The following is a 20,202-nucleotide window of genomic DNA, read 5'->3' as shown; positions in this document are numbered from 1 at the left end:
AAGCTTGACAGACTGGTGATCAGAGGTGCAGCAGTTAGTGTACAGGGAGAAAAGCAGAGGAGAGAGGACACAGCCCTGAGGAGTACCGATACTGGTGGTCCGGGAGTCTGAGACATTCTTCCCCAGCCTCACTTGTTGCTTCCTATCCTTCAGGAAGTTGGCAATCCACCTGCAGGTAGAATCAGGCACGTTCATCTGGGAAAGCTTGTCTTGGAGAAGATCTGGAAGGATGGTACTGAAGGCAGAACTGAAGTCCACAAACAGGATCCTAGCGTAGGTTTCTGGGGAGTCCAGATGCTGCAGAACGAAGTGCAAAGCCAGATTGATGGCGTCATTCACAGCTTGAAAGCGCACCTGCATGAACACACACACACACACACACTCAGCCTTATATAGGTTTTGAAGGATTATGTCAACATGACTTCATGGATTCTCACCACATTTTCAACACAGATAGATATTAGGCCACGGAAGACTTCAATAAATTTTGGAGGTGATCCGGATTTGGATTCTGGATCAAGATTTCTCTTTGTGTAGGATTTGAACGATTACTTCAAAACTACTTCACAGATTCTCACCAAATTTCCACCACAGATAGAATGAATGAATGAATTTATTTGGCACACAGACACAAAAAAAAAAAAACTGATAAGGGAATTCAGCAGATAGATATTAGGGCATGGAAGACTCCACTGAATTTTGGTTCTGTATTGGCAGACCCGGGTAAGTCAGCTAGTTATATTTGGAACCATTCAAGGCAACAGTACTGGGCTACATCAGGTTTGTATGGGAACTGTGTCTGTGGACAAAATCATCCCAGTCTTTCCAAAACAGAAACCCTAGGATGATCAGTCAGGTCCGCTCACTCCTCATAGCCCACGACACTGCTTGCAGGTCAGGCAACGGAGCTCTTGACAGCGCGACTCAAGCTGGCCTGGAAAAAGGAAAAAACTCTTGTTTATTCTTCTCTACAAGAGTCAAGACAGAAGTCAGACTACCAGAGCAAGAATTTTAGCTGAGGAAGCTTCTGCGATTTGAAGCAAAACGGCCTCACGTCAAGCAACCCAGTCCAGTCGAAGATTCAAGCTTCTCTACTATCAAAACAGAATACAGCACTTCAGGTTGTTAGACACCAATAAGATTAACATTTAATGGTGGTGTCTGTTGTTTTGTAGTATGTCATTGTTTTGATTTGAATGGTTTCTCTGATATACTTGGCTTACTTGCAGGCTTACTTGTAGTTCCTAGGGTTTGTAAGAGTAGAATGGGAGGCAGAGCCTTCAGCTTTCAGGCTCCTCTCCTGTGGAACCAGCTCCCAATTCAGATCAGGGAGACTTAAAAGATTAGGCTTAAAACTTTCCTTTTTGCTAAAGCTTATAGTTAGGGCTGGATCGGGTGACCCTGAACCATCCCTTAGTTATGCTGCTATAGACGTAGACTGCTGGGGGGTTCCCATGATGCACTGTTTCTTTCTCTTTTTGCTCTGTATGCACCACTCTGCATTTAATCATTAGTGATCGATCTCTGCTCCCCTCCACAGCATGTCTTTTTCCTGGTTCTCTCCCTCAGCCCCAACCAGTCCCAGCAGAAGACTGCCCCTCCCTGAGCCTGGTTCTGCTGGAGGTTTCTTCCTGTTAAAAGGGAGTTTTTCCTTCCCACTGTAGCCAAGTGCTTGCTCACAGGGGGTCGTTTTGACCGTTGGGGTTTTACATAATTATTGTATGGCCTTGCCTTACAATATAAAGCGCCTTGGGGCAACTGTTTGTTGTGATTTGGCGCTATATAAAAAAATTGATTGATTGATTGATATACCTTGGAATCCAATCCAAACCATAGACAAGCACATTACAGTCAAAAGAATCTGGTAATAGGAGCTTCAAGTGCAAACCCCCATTGAACATTTCCAGAAGGGAACCACAGGAAGGGTCCAAGCATACCAGCCCCAGCAATGTGATAAACTCCTAAAAAGAATGCATTGAGGAGCCCAGTGCAGTGTGATTGGTAATAAAAGAACCCCACACTTTCTTTTTATTGCATATTGTTTAATACACGGGTTCTCAATTCAGTCATCAAGGACTCCTGAACCTGCACATTTTCCATCTCTCTGCCACAAGCTCATTTGCTAATTCAGGTGTCTGTCAGGAGTTGATTGGCTGTGCACCTGAATTAGCAAATGAGCTTGTGGCAGAGCAGTGAGAGGATGGAAAATGTGCAGGTTCAGGGGTTCTTGAGGACTGGCTCGAGAACCCCTGGTTTAATAAACACTGTGGTAATGTTTGTTCAACAAATTAATTTTTGTCCTAAGTGAAGAGATGCCCCAAAAGCATCTGAAAATAGAACCTAGGTTTAAAAATGTCAAACTTCTACTTTAATACAATGAATTTCAAAGGTATTGCCTACATTAAAACCTAGTGTTTGTTGTTGCAGAGGATGCTGCATTGCGAAGCCGCTTGACAGAGTGTCTGGAGACCATACTCAACAAAGCCCAAGAGCCACCCAAGTCTAAGAAGGTCCAGCATTCCAATGCAAAGAATGCTGTACTTTTTGAAGCTATCGCCCTCATCATCCACCATGACAGGTTGGTTGTATCCATTATGACAGCTTTTTACTTCAAATGGAAGTGTTGGAGTATTGATGAATAATTAGACCTTATTCTAGAACAGGAACCTCTGAATATTTGAGTAATGCTTCACTGCCTCTCTCCTGGATATGGATATGAACAGTCGGTGATGATTCATAAAACAGGTGCCTGTTGGTTACTTGGGTCAGGGATGGAAACCCTGTGTCGTGTCAGGACAATAGTCTGCATGTTGTCATTCCGACTGATCAACTTAGCAACTGACTTGTTTCATTTTTTTCTCTGGTTTAATGCATTTTCATTTTAAATATCGCTGTAACTGTTTGAAATTACTTTTTGCTTTGAAGGTTTTTGAGCACTGAGCATGGACTGGAGTCCATAGTTTGATTCATAGACTAGATGAGGAAAATTTGCCCAAAGAATATCTTTGCATGTGGTTAAGTTGGTAAACATCAGATCTATTTTACCATCTGCCAGCTATAAATTACACTGTACATTTTCCAGGCTAGCATGCTGGCATCTGTCTGATACTTACGCACCTAGGTCATATAGACACTGGCGCGGGAGATGCAGTGTATTTTAAGTGAATTTCAAGACAGTGTTTACAAATTTATAGCTACCTTAATTGTCTACACCTGCCAAAGTTTGACAGGCTACAACCCCTGGCAATAATTCTTGAATCACCGGCCTCGGAGGATGTTCATTCAGTTGTTTAATTTTGTAGAAAAAAAGCAGATCACAGACGTGACACAAAACTAAAGTCATTTCAAATGGCAACTTTCTGGCTTTAAGAAACACTATAAGAAATCAAGAAAAAAAATTGTGGCAGTCAGTAACAGTTACTTTTTTAGACCAAGCAGAGGAAAAAAAATATGGAATCACTCAATTCTGAGGAAAAAATGATGGAATCATGAAAAACAAAAGAACGCTCCAACACATCACTAGTATTTTGTTGCACCACCTCTGGCTTTTATAACAGCTTGCAGTCTCTGAGGCATGGACTTAATGAGTGACAAACAGTACTCTTCATCAATCTGGCTCCAACTTTCTCTGATTGCTGTTGCCAGATCAGCTTTGTAGGTTGGAGCCTTGTCATGGACCATTTTCTTCAACTTCCACCAAAGATTTTCAATTGGATTAAGATCCGGACTATTTGCAGGCCATGACATTGACCCTATGTGTCTTTTTGCAAGGAATGTTTTCATAGTTTTTGCTCTATGGCAAGATGCATTACCATCTTGAAAAATGATTTCATCATCCCCAAACATCCTTTCAATTGATGGGATAAGAAAAGTGTCCAAAATATCAGCGTAAACTTGTGCATTTATTGATGATGTAATGACAGCCATCTCCCCAGTGCCTTTACCTGACATGCAGCCCCATATCATCAATGACTGTGGAAATTTACATGTTCTCTTCAGGCAATCATCTTTATAAATCTCATTGGAACGGCACCAAACAAAAGTTCCAACATCATCACCTTGCCCAATGCAGATTCGAGATTCATCACTGAATATGACTTTCATCCAGTCATCCACAGTCCACGATTGCTTTTCCTTAGCCCATTGTAACCTTGTTTTTTTCTGTTTAGGTGTTAATGATGGCTTTTTGTTTAGCTTTTCTGTATGTAAATCCCATTTCCTTTAGGTGGTTTCTTACAGTTCGGTCACAGACGTTGACTCCAGTTTCCTCCCATTCGTTCCTCATTGGTTTTGTTGTGCATTTTCGATTTTTGAGACATATTGCTTTAAGTTTTCTGTTTTGACGCTTTGATGTCTTCCTTGGTCTACCAGTATGTTTGCCTTTAACAACCTTCCCATGTTGTTTGTATTTGGTCCAGAGTTTAGACACAGCTGACTGTGAACAACCAACATCTTTTGCAACATTGCGTGATAATTTACCCTCTTTTAAGAGTTTGATAATCCTCTCCTTTGTTTCAATTGACATCTCTCGTGTTGGTGCCATGATTCATGTCAGTCCACTTGGTACAACAGCTCTCCAAGGTGTGATCACTCCTTTTTAGATGCAGACTAATGAGCAGATCTGATTTGATGCAGGTGTTAGTTTTGGGGATGAAAATTTACAGGGTGATTCCATAATTGTTTCCTCAGAATTGAGTGATTCCATATTTTTTTCCTCTGCTTGGTCTAAAAAAGTAACCGTTACTGACTGCCACAATTTTTTTCTTGATTTCTTATAGTGTTTCTTAAAGCCAGAAAGTTGCCATTTGAAATGACTTTAGTTTTGTGTCATGTTTGTGATCTGCTTTTTTTCTACAAAATTAAACAACTGAATGAACATCCTCCGAGGCCGGTGATTCCATAATTATTGCCAGGGGTTGTAGAACAATTATAAAATACTGACTAAATCTTTCACCATTTACAGCTTTGCACAACCTTAGATATGTATGTTTTAATCAACTTTCATAAGTCTCATGATTTGAAGATTGCATGCTTTTGGTGTTACAGTAGTGTTCAGAATAATAGTAGTGCTATGTGACTAAAAAGATTAATCCAGGTTTTGAGTATATTTCTTATTGTTACATGGGAAACAAGGTACCAGTAGATTCAGTAGATTCTCACAAATCCAACAAGACCAAGCATTCATGATATGCACACTCTTAAGGCTATGAAATTGGGCTATTAGTAAAAAAAAAAAAAAAAAAGTAGAAAAGGGGGTGTTCACAATAATAGTAGTGTGGCATTCAGTCAGTGAGTTCTTCAGTTTTGTGGAACAAACAGGTGTGAATCAGGTATCCCCTATTTAAGGATGAAGCCAGCACCTGTTGAACATGCTTTTCTCTTTGAAAGCCTGAGGAAAATGGGACGGTCAAGACATTGTTCAGAAGAACAGTGTAGTTTGATTAAAAAGTTGATTGGAGAGGGGAAAACTTATATGCAGGTGCAAAAAATTATAGGTTGTTCATCTACAATGATCTCCAATGCTTTAAAATGGACAAAAAAAAAAGACGCATGGAAGAAAATGGAAAACAACCATCAAAATGGATAGAAGAATAACCAGAATGGCAAAGGCTCACCCATTGATCAGCTCCAGGATGATCAGACAGTCTGGAGTTACCTGTAAGTGCTGTGACAGTTAGAAGAGGCCTGTGTGACACTACTTTATTTGCAAGAATCCCCCGCAAAGTCCCTCTGTTAAATAAAAGACGTGCAGAAGAGGTTACAATTTCCAAAAGAACACATCAACTGGCCTAAAGAGAAATGGAGGAATATTTTGTGGACTGATGAGAGTAAAATTGTTCTTTTTGGGTCCAAGGGCCGCAGACAGTTTGTGAGACGACCCCCAAATTCTGAATTCAAGCCACAGTTCACAGTGAAGACGGTGAAGCATGGTGGTGCAAGCATCATGATATGGGCATGTTTCTCCTACTATGGTGTTGGGCCTATATATCGCATACCAGGTATCATGGATCAGTTTGGATATGTCAGAATACTTGAAGAGGTCATGTTGCCTTATGCTGAAGAGGACATGCCCTTGAAATGGGTGTTTCAACAAGACAATGACCCCAAGCACACTAGTAAACCAGCAAAATCTTGGTTCCAAATCAACAAAATTAATGTTTTGGAGTGGCCTGCCCAATCCACGGACCTAAATCCAATGGAGAACTTGTGGGGTGACATCAAAAAAGTTGTTTCTGAAGCAAAACCAAGAAATGTGAATGAATTGTGGAATGTTGTTAAAGAATCTTGGAGTGGAATAACAGCAGAAAGGTGCCACAAGTTGGTTGACTCCATGCCTCACAGATGTGAAGAAATCATGAAAAACTGTGGTTATACAACTAAATACTAGTTTAGTGATTCACAGGATTGCTAAAAAAAGCAGTTTGAACATAATAGTTTTGAGTTTGTAGCGTCAACAGCAGATGCTACTATTATTGTGAACACCCCCTTTTCTACTTTTTTTTTACTAATAGCCCAATTTCATAGCCTTAAGAGTGTGCATATCATGAATGCTTGGTCTTGTTAGATTTGTGAGAATCTACTGAATCTACTGGTACCTTGTTTCCCATGTAACAATAAGAAATATACTCAAAACCTGGATTAATCTTTTTAGTCACATAGCACTACTATTATTATGAACAATACTGTACTTGTGTGTTCTTGGATTTTGAGATGTGGATTTAAGTGGCTGCAATTTTGTGTGTTGCTTTTCCAGTGAGCCCACACTGTTGGTACGAGCTTGTAACCAGCTGGGCCAGTTTCTCCAGCACAGGGAAACAAACCTACGTTACTTGGCTTTGGAGAGCATGTGCACACTGGCCAGCTCTGAGTTTTCTCACGAGGCAGTAAAAACTCATATAGAAACCGTAATCAGTGCTCTGAAGGTGAGTCGGTCATGAGTTGTGCATATGTATTCACTAATACATTTCCGGTTGATGGTAAAATTGGGTAATTTCAGAATCTGCTCATGGTAAATCGTGCTTTTCCATCTGAATCAGACGCTCAAAGCACTTTACAATAATGACTCACATTCACCCCGATGTCAGACTGCTGCCATACAAGGTGACAACTACACACCGGGAGCAACTAGGGGATTAAGGACCTTGCCCAAGGGCCCTTAGTGATTTTCCACTCAGTCTGGGATTTGAACCGAGGATCCTCTGGTCTCAAGCCCAACAATTAACCACTAGATCATCACTTCCCCATTAGTAAAGCCTTATTGAAACAACATAATGTATATATTGATTATATTGTGTAGTGTTAAGATTAATCTACAACCTAACTTAACCAAGACTGTCTGTCTGATAAATGTGGTGCCGTAAAAAGTATGTTTACCTCGAGAACTACTTTTTTATGCCAGTCAGTCTATTACAGACTAGGACAATGCTGCACAGCAAAAAGAAAAGTGAAGAGACAGAAAAGGAAAGAGGGGGAAAAACAGTACAAAATATTCAGAGAACTGCTCAAAAGTTTGAAAATACAGCTCAGGTGTTTAAACAAAAACAAACAGAAAAAAGAGTTCAGAGTTCATTTCCAGAAGTTTAAGTTTTATGCTGTCATTGTCTTCTTTCATTTTCCCAGTTTCTGTTAACTGCTTCAGTACTGTGCGCTATCCATTCCGGTCGTTCGCCAGCGTCTCCAGCTGCTGAGAGTTGATACCTGCCAGGCCATGGTTTGTTTTATTGTGTCCTTAAAATGCAGCCCTGGTCAACCATGGGGCCTTGTCCCCTCCTTCAACTCAGAAAACAGCAGGTCCCCCAGCAGTCATTCTTCAGACATCCTGATTATGCTTATGAACATTAAGCAGCTCATCGAACGTCGGTGATCTGTCCAGATCTTACTGTGTGGGATACTACTCCATCCTCTCGATTGTTGCACTGTCAACAGTCGATGGTCTGTTTAGGAGCTGTTGGAAGCGCTCGTTCCGTCTCATCAGGATTTCACCCTGCATCGTGTAGAGCGTCAGACCGCTCACAATGATGGATTGTTTGTTGCTGTGACGCCACTCTGAACTTCACACGGTTGTATACGCTTCTATTATTTCTGTTTAGCACTCTTTTGGTTATTAATTGTATCTACTGTGAACGTTATTTAACAACAGTCCTGTTGTGAATCGCTAGCAGTTAGCATTTGCTAGCGGTTAGCATTCGCTAGCGTTTAGCTTTTGCTAGCTAGGTCGACCCCTCCCCGTTGTTACTGTTTATACAACCCCTGGCAATAATTATGGAATCACCGGCCTCGGAGGATGTTCATTCAGTTGTTTAATTTTGTAGAAAAAAAGCAGATCACAGACATGACACAAAACTAAAGTCATTTCAAATGGCAACTTTCTGGCTTTAAGAAACACTATAAGAAATCAGGAAAAAAAAATTGTGGCAGTCAGTAACGGTTACTCTTTTAGACCAAGCAGAGGGAAAAAAATATGGAATCACTCAATTCTGAGGAATAAATTATGGAATCACCCTGTAAATTTTCATCCCCAAAACTAACACCTGCTTCAAATCAGATCTGCTCGTTAGTCTGCATCTAAAAAGGAGTGATCACACCTTGGAGAGCTGTTGCACCAAGTGGACTGACATGAATCATGGCTCCAACATGAGAGATGTCAATTGAAACAAAGGAGAGGATTATCAAACTCTTAAAAGAGGGTAAATCATCACGCAATGTTGCAAAAGATGTTGGTTGTTCACAGTCAGCTGTGTCTAAACTCTGGACCAAATACAAACAACATGGGAAGGTTGTTAAAGGCAAACATACTGGTAGACCAAGGAAGACATCAAAGCGTCAAGACAGAAAACTTAAAGCAATATGTCTCAAAAATCGAAAATGCACAACAAAACAAATGAGGAACGAATGGGAGGAAACTGGAGTCAACGTCTGTGACCGAACTGTAAGAAACCACCTAAAGGAAATGGGATTTACATACAGAAAAGCTAAACGAAAGCCATCATTAACACCTAAACAGAAAAAAACAAGGTTACAATGGGCTAAGGAAAAGCAATCGTGGACTGTGGATGACTGGATGAAAGTCATATCAATCAATCAATCAATTTTTTTATATAGCGCCAAATCACAACAAACAGTTGCCCCAAGGCGCTTTATATTGTAAGGCAAGGCCATACAATAATTATGTAAAACCACAACGGTCAAAACGACCCCCTGTGAGCAAGCACTTGGCTACAGTGGGAAGGAAAAACTCCCTTTTAACAGGAAGAAACCTCCAGCAGAACCAGGCTCAGGGAGGGGCAGTCTTCTGCTGGGACTGGTTGGGGCTGAGGGAGAGAACCAGGAAAAAGACATGCTGTGGAGGGGAGCAGAGATCGATCACTAATGATTAAATGCAGAGTGGTGCATACAGAGCAAAAAGAGAAAGAAACAGTGCATCATGGGAACCCCCCAGCAGTCTACGTCTATAGCAGCATAACTAAGGGATGGTTCAGGGTCACCTGATCCAGCCCTAACTATAAGCTTTAGCAAAAAGGAAAGTTTTAAGCCTAATTTTAAAAGTAGAGAGGGTGTCTGTCTCCCTGATCTGAATTGGGAGCTGGTTCCACAGGAGAGGAGCCTGAAAGCTGAAGGCTCTGCCTCCCATTCTACTCTTACAAACCCTAGGAACTACAAGTAAGCCTGCAGTCTGAGAGCGAAGCGCTCTATTGGGGTGATATGGTACTACGAGGTCCCTAAGATAAGATGGGACCTGATTATTCAAAACCTTATAAGTAAGAAGAAGAATTTTAAATTCTATTCTAGAATTAACAGGAAGCCAATGAAGAGAGGCCAATATGGGTGAGATATGCTCTCTCCTTCTAGTCCCCGTCAGTACTCTAGCTGCAGCATTTTGAATTAACTGAAGGCTTTTTAGGGAACTTTTAGGACAACCTGATAATAATGAATTACAATAGTCCAGCCTAGAGGAAATAAATGCATGAATTAGTTTTTCAGCATCACTCTGAGACAAGACCTTTCTGATTTTAGAGATATTGCGTAAATGCAAAAAAGCAGTCCTACATATTTGTTTAATATGCGCTTTGAATGACATATCCTGATCAAAAATGACTCCAAGATTTCTCACAGTATTACTAGAGGTCAGGGTAATGCCATCCAGAGTAAGGATCTGGTTAGACACCATGTTTCTAAGATTTGTGGGGCCAAGTACAATAACTTCAGTTTTATCTGAGTTTAAAAGCAGGAAATTAGAGGTCATCCATGTCTTTATGTCTGTAAGACAATCCTGCAGTTTAGCTAATTGGTGTGTGTCCTCTGGCTTCATGGATAGATAAAGCTGGGTATCATCTGCGTAACAATGAAAATTTAAGCAATACCGTCTAATAATACTGCCTAAGGGAAGCATATATAAAGTGAATAAAATTGGTCCTAGCACAGAACCTTGTGGAACTCCATAATTAACTTTAGTCTGTGAAGAAGATTCCCCATTTACATGAACAAATTGTAATCTATTACACAAATATGATTCAAACCACCGCAGCGCAGTGCCTTTAATACCTATGGCATTTATCACATATTCAGTGATAAATCTCGAATCTGCATTGGACAAGGTGATGATGCTGGAACTTTTGTTTGGTGCCGTTCCAATGAGATTTATAAAGATGACTGCCTGAAGAGAACATGTAAATTTCCACAGTCATTGATGATATGGGGCTGCATGTCAGGTAAAGGCACTGGGGAGATGGCTGTCATTACATCATCAATAAATGCACAAGTTTACGTTGATATTTTGGACACTTATCCCATCAATTGAAAGGATGTTTGGGGATGATGAAATCATTTTTCAAGATGATAATGCATCTTGCCATAGAAAAAAAACTGAAAACATTCCTTGCAAAAAGACACATAGGGTCAATGTCATGGCCTGCAAATAGTCCGGATCTTAATCCAATTGAAAATCTTTGGCGGAAGTTGAAGAAAATGGTCCATGACAAGGCTCCAACCTGCAAAGCTGATCTGGCAACAGCAATCAGAGAAAGTTGGAGCCAGATTGATGAAGAGTACTGTTTGTCACTCATTACGTCCATGTCTCAGAGACTGCAAGCTGTTATAAAAGCCAGAGGTGGTGCAACAAAATACTAGTGATGTGTTGGAGTGTTCTTTTGTTTTTCATGATTCCATCATTTTTTCCTCAGAATTGAGTGATTCCATATTTTTTCCCTCTGCTTGGTCTAAAAAAGTAACCGTTACTGACTGCCACAATTTTTTTCCTGATTTCTTATAGTGTTAAAGCCAGAAAGTTGCCATTTGAAATGACTTTAGTTTTGTGTCATGTCTGTGGTCTGCTTTTTTTCTACAAAATTAAACAACTGAATGAACATCCTCCAAGGCCGGTGATTCCATAATTATTGCCAGGGGTTGTAGCTGTTTCTTTTTTACCCGTTTAATACTTCTGTTCATTTTTCAGTTGAACTGCTGTGAATTTTAATTAATTATTTTACTCCTGTGTAAAATCTTAGGAGCGGCTAGCATTTTCGCTAGCGGTTAGCTTGTGTTAGCTATTTCGGACCCCCGTCATCATTTTTTCATTTCATTTTTTTACACTCCTGTTAGTTAATTAACTGTTTAGTGTATTTTATAGCTGCTGCGTTTTTACCTGTTTAATACTTCTGTTAGTTTTTCAGTGTAACTGCTGTGAATTTTAATTAATTTATTTGCGTGTGTGTGAGCCTTAGGAGTGGTTAGCTTATCCATTATTGGTTAGCTCATGTTTGCTTGGCTACATTCTTGAATTTCTTAGTGCACAAAGTACACTACTAATTCTACTTTACACCCTCCGTAAATCCTGCTGGATGTTGGATGATAGGGTGGCTCTCTTAGAGAGCTGTATCTGTAAGTTAGAGCAGCTTCTTAGCGCAGTGGAGTTAGATGTTACGGGCACTCCAGATGAGGTTAGTGTTGGGCCGGCTAGCGAGCCCATTAGCATCAGCTTAGAAACGCCGGCTGTGGAGGACGGCTTTCGGACTGTGTCTAGGCGGAGGAAGTCCCGTTGGGCTTGGTGCCCGGTTGTGGTGCCCCGATCACACTCGCCAGTGCGAACTGTGAATCGGTTCTCCCCCTTGGATTTGCCTGATGTGAATTCTCTGAGCCCACAAGTGACTTCCACTCCTGTCTCCAGGCCGAAACACTGGACTTTAGTGATAGGGGATTCTATCACACGCAAAGTCAGGTTACAGACGCCGGATGACGTTAAATGTATTCCTGGGGCCAGAGCTCCCGACATTGCATCTCATCTTAGGATGCTGATGCTGCCGAAGGGAAGACAGATGAAGGAACATGACATGAGATATAGTCACATAGTTATTCACGTTGTCACCAATGATATCAGGATGAAGCACTCAGAGGTCACAAAAATGGACCTTGCCAGAAAGATTTGTCGGCATCGATTAATAGTCTCTGGTCCCCTCCCCTCCCGGGGTACTGATGAGGCATTTAGCAGGCTGACATCATTAAATAGGTGGCTGGTGCAGTTTTGTAGACAGCAAGGCTTTAGCTTTATTGATAACTGGCCTTCGTTCTGGGGCCACCGTTCCCTGCTGATGCCGGACGGCCTCCACTCTACTGGGGAAGGTGCCGCCATTTTGTCTGCGAACATAGATAGAGCTCTACAGGGAGGGTAACATTAGGAATCTACAGCAGGCCACGGAGCAGGTGATTAGAGACCCTGCAAGGCATATGACAAATGTGGATGTGGAATCCATTAGCTTAGCGGGGAATTTAGTGCAGAAAATCCACTATGGTGGTAGTGCAGTTTATTTGCCAGGGAGGGAATTTCAACAAGTTGAGACTGTGGCCTGCTTCCATAGTAGTGTCCATAAAAATCATAGAGGGACATGCTTTCCAAACTTAATACCCATTACTATATTGGTCATGAGATTTGGCTCATGACCGAAAGAACAAGATCACGAGTACAAGCGGCCGAGATGAGTTTCCTCCGCAGGGTGGCTGTGCGCTCCCTTAGAGATAGAGTGAGGAGCTCAGTCAATCAGGAGGAGCTCGGAGTCGAGCTGCTGCTCCTCCACATCGAAAGGAGCCAGTTGAGGTGGCTCGGGCATCTTTTCCGGATGCCCCCTGGACGCCTCGCTGGAGAGGTGTTCCGGGCACATCCCATCGGGAGGAGGCCCCGGGGAAGACCCAGGACATGCTGGAGGGACTACGTCTCCCGGCCTGCTTGGGAATTCCTTGGTGTTCCCCTGGAGGAGCTGGGGGAGGTGTGTGTGGATCAGGATGTCTGGGCGGCTTTGCTTGAGCTGCTGCCCTCGCGACCCGATTCCGGATAAAGCGGAAGAAAATGGATGGATGGATGATTTTTTAAAAATTCATTTGTATGTTACTGCTGCAAATAAGTATTTGAACACCTGTGAAAATCAATGTTAATATTTGGTACAGTAGCCTTTGTTTGCAGTTACAGAGGTCAGACGTTTCCTGTAGTTTTTCACCAGGTTTCCACACCCTGCGGTAGGAATTTTGGTCCACTTCTCCATAAGATTTTCTCCAAATCTTTCAGGTTTGGAGTTTCAGCTCCCTCCAAAGATTTTCTGTTGACTTCAGGTCTGGAGACTGGCCAGGCCACTCCAGGACCTTGAAATGCTTCTTACAGAGCCCCTCCTTAGTTGCCCTGGCTGTGTGTTTGGGGTCATTGTCATGCTGGAAGACCCAGCCATGACCCATCTTCAGTGCTCTTACTGAGGGAAGGAGGTTGTTTGCCAAAATCTCGCAATTCCTGACCCCATCCATCCTCCCTTCAATACGGTGCAGTCGTCCTGTCCCCTTTGCAGAAGAGCACCCCCAGAGTATGATGTTTCCATCCCCATGCTTCACGGTTGGGATGGTTTTCTTGGGGTTGTTCTCATCCTCTAAACATGGTAAGTGATGTTGATTCCAAAAAGCTCTATTCTAGTCTCATCTGACCACATGACCTTCTTCCATGCCTCCTCTGGATCATCCAGATGGTCACTGGTGAACTTCAAACGGGCCTGGACATGTGCTGGCTTGAGCAGGGGGACCTTGCTGCCCTGCAGGATTTTAAACCATGACAGCATCATTTGTTACTAATGTAATCTTTGTGACTGTGGTCCCAGCTCTCTTCAGGTCATTGACCAGGTCCTCCTGTGTGGTTCTGAGCTTTCTCAGAATCATCCTTACCCCACAAAGTGACAGCTTGTATCGAATCCCAGACTCGGGGAGATTGACAGTCATCTTGTGTTTCTTCCACTTTCTAATAAATAATCATAACAGTTGTTGTCTTCTGCCAAGCTGCTTGCCTGTTGTCCTGTAGTCCATCCCAGCCTTGTGCAGGTCTACAGTTTTGTCCCTTGTGTCCTTCGACAGCTCTTTGCTCTTGGTTGTGGTGGACAGGTTGGAGTGTGATTGTTTGTGTGAACAGGTGTCTTTTATACAGGTAACAAGTTCAAACAGGTGCAATTAATACAGGTAAAGAGTGCAGAATAACAGGGCTTCTTAAAGAAAAATTAACAGGTCTGTGTGAGCCAGAATTCTTGCCAGTTGGTAGGGGATCAAATACTTATTTGCAGCAGTAACATACAAATAAATTATTACAAAAATCATACATTGTGATTTCCGGATTTTTTTTAAGTGGGAGAACTTGCAAAAATCGCAAAGTGTTCAAATACTTATTTTCCTCACTGTATATACAGGGAAAAAAGCAGGAGACTCAGAACAGATCCCTGCGGAACCCCGAACTTTATGCCCCTAAAATCAGAGATAGTGTCATTGCACAAAACACAGCGGGAATGACAAGGCAAATAAGACGTCAACCACGCATGGGCAGTTCCAGTAATCCCACAACGATGTTCTAGTCTATCAAGTAGAATATGATGATCAGCGGTACCAAACGCAGCACTAAGATCCAACACCACCAACACTGCAGTGGTATCCGAGTTCATTGCTCGCAAAAGATCATTAACTACTTTAATAAGTGCTGTTTCTGTGGAGTGATGTTTTCTAAAAGCAGACTGCAATGGCTCAAAAAGATCATTCTCACTAAGATAGTCCACAAGCTGCTGTGAAACCACCTTTTCCAGAATTTTAGAGCAGAATTATAGATTTGATATCGGCTTATAATTTTTCAATACACCATGATCGAGATTAGATTTCTTGAGTAGTGGTTTAACCACTGCAGATTTAAAACAATTTGGAACACATCCAGAGTTTAGCGAAAGGTTAACAATTTCCAGCACAGTCGGCACAAGAATGGGTCAAAGATCCTTAAACAATTGTGTTGGTATGGGAACAAATAAACAAGTTGTGCTTTTAGTAGACATCACGAGTTTTGTCAGCACACCTTGTGAGATACTATTAAATTCCATGAATCTAGGTGGCACCTCAGTGGTAGTCCCCACCTCAATAGCTGGGTGCAGTGACTGGACCAAAGTATGCTGAGATGTGCTCAACCTAATATCTTCTATTTTCTTCTCAAAAAGTCCTGTGCTAAAAAGGGAGAGCGTTCAACAGGTGGCTGTCCATGAATAAGAAATGCCACCGTATCAAACAAAAACTTTGAGTTATGGTTGTCTTTGTTGATCAATTCAGAGTAATAGGCCTGCTTCGTAGCAATAAAGCATAAGCTTAGAATCTAAAATAGATGGAAGATGGAACACCTCTAGTTTGGAACTACGCCATTTCCGTTCCACCCCTCTAGCCTTCTGCCTAAGGTCACGCAAATAACCGTTCAACCAAGCTGTCTGCCTTGGGAAGGCATGGCCTTAATAGAGGAGGTGCAATCTTATCAAGTGTGGTTTTTAGCACTAAATTCAGGCTATCCACAAGACTGTCTACCGACTGAAAATTCATCGAGCATGAAGTTAAGATTTCCGGCAGTCTAGCTTTGAGTTCAGTCAAAGTTGAAGGTTTAATACGTCGCCACAATAATAGGCAAGGTTGTTGCTCCACTAAACGTGGCAGCATAATTGTAAACCTAATAAGCGAGTGGTCCAAGACCGCTGATGCAAGAGGCAGGATGTCTATTTGTGACAGTGAGAACCAAATTCAGAGTATTACCACTGATATGTGTTGAATCATAAATGAACTGCTGAAATCCCAACGCATCCACGATTTCCATAAATGATTACCAAGGGGATCAGAGGGCTTATTTATATGAATGTTAAAATCACCACAATCAAGATATTGTCTGCACTATTTGACAGACTAGAGATGAACGCACCAAATTCATCTAAAAAAAAAAAATCAAGAGTATGGGCCAGGAGGCCTATAGACAGTGACAATACGAGGTCTGTTAGAAAAGTATCCGACCTTTTTATTTTTTTGCAAAAACCATATGGATTTGAATCACGTGTGATTGCGTCAGCCAAGCTTGAACCTTGGTGCGCATGCATGAGTTTTTTCACGCCTGTCGGTTGCGTCATTCGCCTGTGAGCAGGCTTTGTGTGAGCACTGGTCACCCCCTCTCGTCGGATTTTTATTGCAAATAAATGTCTGAACAATTTGGAGCTTTGCTGCATCAAATTTTTCCAGAAACTGAGAGACCTCCAGGTGGACACCAGTCGGAAAATTCAGATGGCTTTCAACAATGATTTTATGCGGATTACACAGATTAAGGAGTGCTCCAGCCATCTTAAAGACCGCCCACAGCGTCTGAGAACGCAGCGCGCTCTGAGCGCCGATCGACAGGCTGACACCCCGCTGAAACAACCAGATCATTTCCAACGTGAAGGCTTTGTTGATCCGGGACGTCGTCTGACTTTCACAAAAAAGGCAGGAGACGTGGACATCAGCACTTTTTCAGCACATTCTACTGTTACAGGAGTTTTTTTCATGGAAAGAGAAGCGGAGGATTGCGCCACCGTGCCGCTCATGGCGCGTGACAAAACCACCTCCGTGTTGGTCTCACAGGACGGCTTTCAGACGGCTTCCGGTTGCTTTTCAGGCGTGTGATTATCCGAGAAATTGTGCATGAGCCGTCCTGTGAGACCAACACGGTGGTGGTTTTGTCCCGTGCCATGAGCGGCGCGGTGGCGCAATGCTCCGCTTCTCTTTCCATGAAAAAAACTCCTGTAACAGTAGAATGTGCCGAAAAAGTGCTGATGTCCACGTCTCCTGCCTTTTTTGTGAAAGTCAGACGACGTCCCGGATCAACAAAGCCTTCACGTTGGAAATGATCTGGTTGTTTCAGCGGGGTTTGAGCCTGTCGATTGGCGCTCGGAGCGCGCCGCGCTCTCAGATGCTGTGGGTGGTCTTTAAACCAGCTGGAGCACTCCTTCATCTGTGTAATCCCCATAAAATCGTCCCTGAAAGCCATCTAAATTTTCGGAATGGTGTCCACCTGGAGGTCTCTCACAGTTTCTGGAAAAATTTGATACAGCAAAGCTCCAAATCATTCAGACATTTATTCGCAATAAAAAGAGACGAGAGGGGTGGACCACTGCTCACACAAAGCCTGCTCACAGGCGAATGACGCAACCGACAGGCGTGAAAAAACTCACGCATGCGCATGAAGGTTCAAGCTTGGCTGATGCAATCACACGTGATTCAAATCCATATGGGTGTTGCGAAAAATAAAAAGGTCCGATACTTTTCTAACAGACATCGTATAATATAGCTGGTGCTGTGTGCTCATGTTCTCCAGCTGACGCACTCAGTTTTTGGTTGTGTACAGAGGCGCAGTGTTGCACAGACTTGCATGCAGTAAAGCTGTGCTGCGCAGACCTGCTTGAAACTGTGTCCAGCGCTCTACACCGAAGAAAATTCAACATGCCTAACCCTAACCCACACCCAAGAATATCGTCCATCCTAGAGGAGGCGAAGATCAGACCCTCTAGTGAAGGCAATTTCACCGACGCACCGCTCTGCTTTCTGTGCCTTCTAAAGTGTCTCCTCCGGAGAGGAGCACAAGGAAAACGAGGCAGGTGCAGCGGGACATCTGCGAGCACAGGTGGCAGAGCAGGGCACGGCCCTCCCAGCCCGGACCCAGACGACAGCAGCAGCTCATAAAGAGCATTAATGTCCAAGAGAGACTGATGATTATACACAACCAAGGCAGAGATGTCCCCGCAAAACACTCAAAGCAAAGAAACAACTACAAACAACAAAAAAATCCAACGAGCGATATAGACAGGACTGACGGCATGCCAAACACACAGGCACCATCTTGCTCCTCATGCACTCATGTAATGTTAACCACTGCCAATTTATGATGTGTGGCCATGAAATAGTCTACAAATAATGAATGTTTATGTGTTCAATGGTACAGAAAGCTGGAACATACCATTCAACACAGCTTCATCTTTTTGAATGGTACCTTCCATCTTTCACCTCATGAAATATTCATTCCATTGAAAGAATCTAAAACATTCATTATTTGTTTTATATAACAGCTAAAATAAATCCTTGTCATTTGATATTTTATTAATTTATAAACAACAGAAAAGGACTTACATTTTGGTGTTGATCACTCGTGGTACAGTCCAACATGAACTTCAAATAGGAGTCCAAAATTGTTCTCAGTCAACTTGGACAAACAGTTGGATAGTGCAAAAATAATTCTGACGATGCAGTCCGTGATGTCATGCACTGACTTCATATACACTCCCCCCCCCCCCCCCCCCAAAAAAAAAGACTCTGTGTACTTCCTCAGTCTAGTGAAAAATCACATCAGAAATTTGTCCAGCTCTTCATGCCTCCAGACGGTTTACAGCGTACTGGATTTGTTTTTTTTTGTGTGTGTGTGTGTGTTACAAGTATTAGCACTGTTAATTAGCTCCTTCAAATTATTGTGTGCCAGCAAAAAAAACCTCCATGTTTAGCTAAACGCCGCCCCCGGTGTGAGTATGCGCAGTGGTTGGGGTGTGCAATAGCACAATCCATATAGGACCAAAATTGCATGCTAAAAAAGAACTATTGTACCGTGAATGAAATACATCAATCAATCAATCAATTTTTTTATATAGCACCAAATCACAACAAACAGTTGCCCCAAGGCACTTTATATTGTAAGGCAAGGCCATACAATAATTATGTAAAACCCCAACGGTCAAAACGACCCCCTGTGAGCAAGCACTTGGCTACAGTGGGAAGGAAAAACTCCCTTTTAACAGGAAGAAACCTCCAGCAGAACCAGGCTCAGGGAGGGGCAGTCTTCTGCTGGGACTGGTTGGGGCTGAGGGAGAGAACCAGGAAAAAGACATGCTGTGGAGGGGAGCAGAGATCGATCACTAATGATTAAATGCAGAGTGGTGCATACAGAGCAAAAAGAGAAAGAAACAGTGCATCATGGGAACCCCCCAGCAGTCTACGTCTATAGCAGCATAACTAAGGGATGGTTCAGGGTCACCTGATCCAGCCCTAACTATAAGCTTTAGCAAAAAGGAAAGTTTTAAGCCTAATCTTAAAAGTAGAGGGGGTGTCTGTCTCCCTGATCTGAATTGGGAGCTGGTTCCACAGGAGAGGAGCCTGAAAGCTGAAGGCTCTGCCTCCCATTCTACTCTTACAAACCCTAGGAACTACAAGTAAGCCTGCAGTCTGAGAGCGAAGCGCTCTATTGGGGTGATATGGTACTACGAGGTCCCTAAGATAAGATGGGACCTGATTATTCAAAACCTTATAAGTAAGACGAAGAATTTTAAATTCTATTCTAGAATTAACAGAAAGCCAATGAAGAGAGGCCAATATGGGTGAGATATGCTCTCTCCTTCTAGTCCCCGTCAGTACTCTAGCTGCAGCATTTGAATTAACTGAAGGCTTTTTAGGGAACTTTTAGGACAACCTGATAATAATGAATTACAATAGTCCAGCCTAGAGGAAATAAATGCATGAATTAGTTTTTCAGCATCACTCTGAGACAAGACCTTTCTGATTTTAGAGATATTGCATAAATGCAAAAAAGCAGTCCTACATATTTGTTTAATATGCGCTTTGAATGACATATCCTGATCAAAAATGACTCCAAGATTTCTCACAGTATTACTAGAGGTCAGGGTAATGCCATCCAGAGTAAGGATCTGGTTAGACACCATGTTTCTAAGATTTGTGGGGCCAAGTACAATAACTTCAGTTTTATCTGAGTTTAAAAGCAGGAAATTAGAGGTCATCCATGTCTTTATGTCTGTAAGACAATCCTGCAGTTTAGCTAATTGGTGTGTGTCCTCTGGCTTCATGGATAGATAAAGCTGGGTATCATCT

General features: G+C 42.4%; 1 protein-coding gene across 1 annotated transcript in view; it reads left to right on the top strand.

The window, feature by feature from the left end:
- The window catches only part of LOC117505792 (AP-2 complex subunit alpha-2-like), a 153,877-nt gene that overhangs the window by 63,650 nt on the left and 70,025 nt on the right, over positions 1 to 20,202 (top strand). The window contains 2 exon segments of the mRNA XM_034165328.1: positions 2,428 to 2,578; positions 6,755 to 6,923. Of these exon segments, the coding sequence (XP_034021219.1) occupies positions 2,428 to 2,578; positions 6,755 to 6,923 (320 nt within the window).

The sequence above is a fragment of the Thalassophryne amazonica genome, unplaced genomic scaffold (genome assembly GCF_902500255.1).
Source record: "Thalassophryne amazonica unplaced genomic scaffold, fThaAma1.1, whole genome shotgun sequence".
NCBI classification, from domain to species: domain Eukaryota; kingdom Metazoa; phylum Chordata; class Actinopteri; order Batrachoidiformes; family Batrachoididae; genus Thalassophryne; species Thalassophryne amazonica.
This window is presented reverse-complemented; position numbering and strand designations above follow the sequence as displayed.